The sequence below is a fragment of the Cibotium barometz genome, chromosome 23 (assembly GCF_041138505.1).
Source record: "Cibotium barometz isolate CiBa-2024 chromosome 23, ASM4113850v1, whole genome shotgun sequence".
NCBI lineage: Eukaryota > Viridiplantae > Streptophyta > Polypodiopsida > Cyatheales > Cibotiaceae > Cibotium > Cibotium barometz.
Genome location: NC_141068.1, coordinates 7,137,434 through 7,142,073, shown reverse-complemented (window position 1 = coordinate 7,142,073; position 4,640 = coordinate 7,137,434). Strand labels below are relative to the sequence as shown.

General features: G+C 42.6%; 1 protein-coding gene across 1 annotated transcript; it reads left to right on the top strand.

Moving 5' to 3' along the window:
* Positions 1 to 1,362: 1,362 nt before the first annotated feature.
* On the top strand, positions 1,363 to 4,156 carry LOC147625575 (putative E3 ubiquitin-protein ligase LUL2). The gene is made up of 3 exons (XM_086817086.1): positions 1,363 to 2,417; positions 2,571 to 3,099; positions 3,686 to 4,156. The coding sequence occupies exons 1-3, from the start codon at positions 2,050 to 2,052 to the stop codon at positions 3,830 to 3,832; spliced, it is 1,044 nt and encodes a 347-aa protein (XP_086673212.1). The 5' UTR covers positions 1,363 to 2,049; the 3' UTR covers positions 3,833 to 4,156.
* Positions 4,157 to 4,640: the final 484 nt, after the last annotated feature.

The window sequence follows — 4,640 nt, the reverse complement described above, 5'->3', positions numbered from 1 at the left end:
GATGTTGCTTACAATGACAAAAGCATGATTTTATAATCCACCCATTCATTAAAGTGTGGCTAGAATACTTAATTGTATTGTGGGCTACCCATGCTTTTAAGCCTTTATGCTCCTTTACATGTGACATAAAAGTTGTGCTTGAGTGTCAAATCAAGGAGAGAGTTGTAATGCTTATCATTAAGCATGGCTATCTAAGTCCTTTCTTCTTTTTCTTGTTCATGTTGCTGCTGATGTTATTGTTGTTGCTCTTCTCTCTCTCTCTCTCTCTCTCTCTCTCTCTCTTTCTCTCTCTCTCACACACACACATGCGCACACACATACACACACACACACACACGTGTGTGTGAGTGTGTATGTGTGTGCATATACACTACATTTGCATGGATGTGCCTAGGTGTAAAGCTACCCACTGGGAATCACCCCTATACTAGCTACATGTAGGCATAAGGGATGCCCACCCCAATTTGCCTGTGTGTTGGGCAGGCAACCAAGTTAACAAAAAATGCAATAATGTGCATAGGATTTCTTGTGTATACACATACACACGATATGAGGCGCAAGCTCTGTGTTATATGTTGGAACACTTGGCGAGTCTAGCATATCCTTGTGCTTGCTGAGTGCAACAATTGTGACACCGATGTCTCTTAAATGTCCATGTAATGTGATAGGATAGTGCTGCCCTGCCACCCCCATAGATAGCATGAATTGTATGTCCACACGCCAACTTCTAACAAGGAGGAAAGGCATCGTAGTCAGCAAGCACACAAGACAACAAACCATACATGTCTATCCTAGAGATTTGCGAGCATTCGATATTTCAAAAAGGGAGCTTGGGTGGGCTTCTGGTGGCTTTACAAACATGTTGTGATCCCTTGCTGATACGACCATAGCTTTTCCCACGGATGTGTGCAAACCCCCTCTAAAACTGCAACATAGCTTGCCACACTTGTGAAGTGACCCACACGTATGCATAGGTATTGGCAAAAAGAAATGAACCATCCACCTACGTAAACATAACATTTAAACCCACCACCTAACAGGACGAGGGGGAGGGGGTGGTTGGCGTCATTCATTTAGCTTTAGGTGGAGCCTGCAGAAGATTTTGCCGGCCCTTGGAATAACACACACACGCGCGCACTCTCTTCTGTCGGAAGCCCAAACGAGTGGGAGTAGGCCAGCCGCCAACTCCCCTTTCTGCTGATGCTAAAACATGTCTCCATGGAGGAGCCTGTGTAACCGGGGGAGGACCTTTTTGTGACCCTTTTCTTACACCTCTTCCTCCTTCCTTTCCTTTGTTTGCTTTCTGCGATTAACAAACAGTTCTCCTCTCAACCCCTGCCGTTACAACTGCCTCCAATCTTCATCGCATTCGTGGGCTTTGGCCTTAAAAAAAAAAAAACTCTCTTTTTTGGGGGGAGGGCTCGTGTGTTCCTGCAGGAGGGCGGCCTTCTCCGGATTGCTCAGGACAAGGATAGCTTTTTGAAGGTTAACCTGCATGATAAACGCCTATGCGCAAGGGCAAATGGCTTGCAGAATGTGATCCCCAAGGGCAAAGAAAGCCTCGACACTTGCCCATACGCAAGGGATCACATATCAAAGCATTAGAATGCAGTTCACTTCCTAGGGCATCTGTCTAGCAGGGCATAATAAGACCAATCAGAAGGCAATTTTTCCAACAAGCACATCTGCTCATGTGTCAGTCTAGGGCAAGCAATGCTCTTATGTGGTAGTTGAGGAGGTCTTAACTGGTTTTTAGTGTTAAACCCATACAAGCAATTCGCCTATGTGTGGCAGGATGGGGGGGGGGGGGGGTAAATGTCAACCCTTAGAAGCAAAAGATGAAAGGGGGGTTCTATGTAGCACGTCCGTGAAAGCGTGCCGATAGAATAGAATGCTAATGACTGCAATGGTGTATGGTATACACATGAGCAAGGTCTATGTGGGATGCACATGATAAGGACCATACACGAAAAGGTGTACACAGCATGATGTCTTCATCATACTAGAAGAGTTTCAAGTTGGTGGTGATTCTGAGCTCTGCCGATTTCAATGGGGAATGGGCTCAGCATTCGGCGTATCGGACGAAATCAACAGCAAAGCAATGGTAACAGGCATGCTCAATCTCCCCCCGCAGGCTATCTGCCCTACTATTATCCTACTGGGAACTACCCAGAAGGCTATATTCAAAACAATGGGCAGTTTGTTGTCAATATACAGCCCTCTGCCTTCACACACGTGATGAATACGCCTCTGCCTCCAGCAGTGTCCATCCCCCTTCCACACCTTGAAAACCACAAGGCTAACACCATCAAGAATGATGTTAACCTCAAAAAGGCGACACTTCGGCTTGAAAAGGACGAAGAAAACCCGGGCTTCTACTTGGTGGCCTTCTCTTTTGATGCCATTGCAGCGGGATGGTAAGATCTCTTTGCTTCTTAATATGCTGTAATCAAGCATCATGGATTCATTCGAAAGAGATTAAGTGCCGTGTTTTCATTGTGGTTCCCATTGATATACATAAGAAAACACATGTTTGATCAAGGTTGTTTGAGACTGTGACATGTGTGCAGGATTTGCATTTTCTTTCTTGCAAAAGAAGGAGAGCAGTGCAGCTTGAATGCTGTCAAGCCGGAATTGTACAAACCAGTCCGGGTGCCTTTCAAGGAAGGACTGGGCCAGAGTTTCCGGCAGGCACCCGGGACAGGTGTGGATCTCTCTCTTTTCAAGGAATGCGAGCTTGTGGATGAGGGACATGGTGAAGTCTTTCCTTTAGTAGTTAGAACAGAGACAGTGCCTAAAGCCCCTCCTCCTGATCATGTACAAGCAAGAGATGACGTGCCCCTCCATGCACCTCTGCCCAAATGGGTGCATGCCCAAACGACACATGCTGTTTTGGAGAAGAAAGAGGATGAGTATTTGGTAAAAGTTGCGAAGCAGATCATATATGTTGAAGGTGTGAGATATGAGTTGCAAGAGATATATGGCATTGAGAACGCCGATGGGTCTGGTGATGGCACCCAGGGGAACGACTCTGGAAAGGAATGCGTAATTTGCTTGTCTGAGCTCCGGGATACAACTGTGCTTCCTTGCAGACACATGGTAATGATAAAATGCCTTATTTAGATCGTGAGTAATTCAGCTTAATGATTTGTAAATCATTAGAATCCTCTTTGATACATGGGGTAGTGAAGCTTAGTAATTTGTGAAGTATCTTTGGATTATGGGTAATGAAGCGTAGTGAGGGATTAGTAAAGTGTACAAGCCTCCTTGAGACATGGGGTAGTGAAGCTTACTTTGTAACTGCTGTGTGGATCATGCATGGGTAATGAAGCTTAGTGGTGGAATAGTGGTTTATATACGACTTGTGTAATGTCGTCCATGAGTATAAGCCTGGGTATACATAGAGCTAGAAGAACCAATTTTGGGCCCCTTATACATTAATTCATCTATAATCAATCGTAGTGATGGATGACTGATATATATTCCTTGGATGATGGGCTATAAACGTGTTATTCTTCTGGGTAATGAAGCATAGTGATGGATTAGTAGTATATACTTTTTCTTGGTTTCTGGGTATCAAAGCTTAATTATGCTTCTATGGATTATGGGTAATAACGTCTTGAACTGATATTTTTAAAGTGTTTCTCATAAAATTATTAATGACAAGCTTGGAATTTTTGGCCAGTGTATGTGCAGTGCATGTGCAAAGGTTCTTAGGTTTCAATCAAGTCGCTGCCCCATCTGCCGAACTCCAGTGGAGAGGCTTTTGGAAATCAAAGTCTCTAAGAAGGAAGAAGAAAAAGGGAGAGAAAAGGCTGAAACAGCAGATTAGTTCCAATGCCACACTGTTTTTTTTTGGGGTTGTCTTATGGACTTGCCAAAAGCTTTTGTAAGGTGACAACACCTCCTATTTGCAGATGGTGTTATGTAAGAAGGCCCCTTACAAAGTATAAGAGAGGGAGAGAGAGAGAGAGGGGCAGCCGAATACCTATTTTAAGTGTGACCTATCAAACTTCGATGATTTCTATAAGTACAAGTGTTTTCTTTTATGGAAAAAGCTTTTTTTAAAGAAAGCTTATGTAAGCCTTCATTATCTCTCTATTTTTGAACAAGATCTAGAAGATGCCATCCAATACATACATGGATTCCATAAGAAGTAAGAGACGCAAAAGATGTCTAAAGAGATCGCTTGGCATGATCACACCTTAGGACCCTTTCAAGGGTTTTAATATTTCCATCTACACAGAACTCACCAAATGGTGTTCACCTCAAGACATGGTTACACTTTTTTTTTGGTCCTAAAAAGATGAGACATGCATAGTAGAATGGGTCAAAGGTTCAAGAGGGATTTTGGCACACAAAAAAAAAAATTAGGCAACATACTTTGAAGACATATACAAGCTCGAAAGAGGTGTTCCATACCATGCATATTAGGTTTTTGAGGGTGTATATTAACTAATTAATGTATTGTGACTTTGATAAAGAAAGGTTTCAACTTAATACTAAAGTAAATTACAAATTTATTGAACATTCATCGAAAACAAAAGGTTTAAAAACTAATGACATGAAGGTTGAAAGATAAATTACAAATTTATTAAGCAAATTACAATTACGAAAAATTGCATATTATATTATATCGA

What these genes read in the sequence shown, in the direction of transcription:
- LOC147625575 (XM_086817086.1), top strand. Translation starts at nt 2,050, where the DNA reads ATGGGGAATGGGCTCAGCATTCGGCGTATCGGACGAAATCAACAGCAA. An exon ending in GATGCCATTGCAGCGGGATG is followed by an intron (nt 2,418 to 2,570) that starts GTAAGATCTCTT and finishes ACATGTGTGCAG; the next exon opens with GATTTGCATTTTCTTTCTTG. An exon ending in TGCTTCCTTGCAGACACATG is followed by an intron (nt 3,100 to 3,685) that starts GTAATGATAAAA and finishes ATTTTTGGCCAG; the next exon opens with TGTATGTGCAGTGCATGTGC.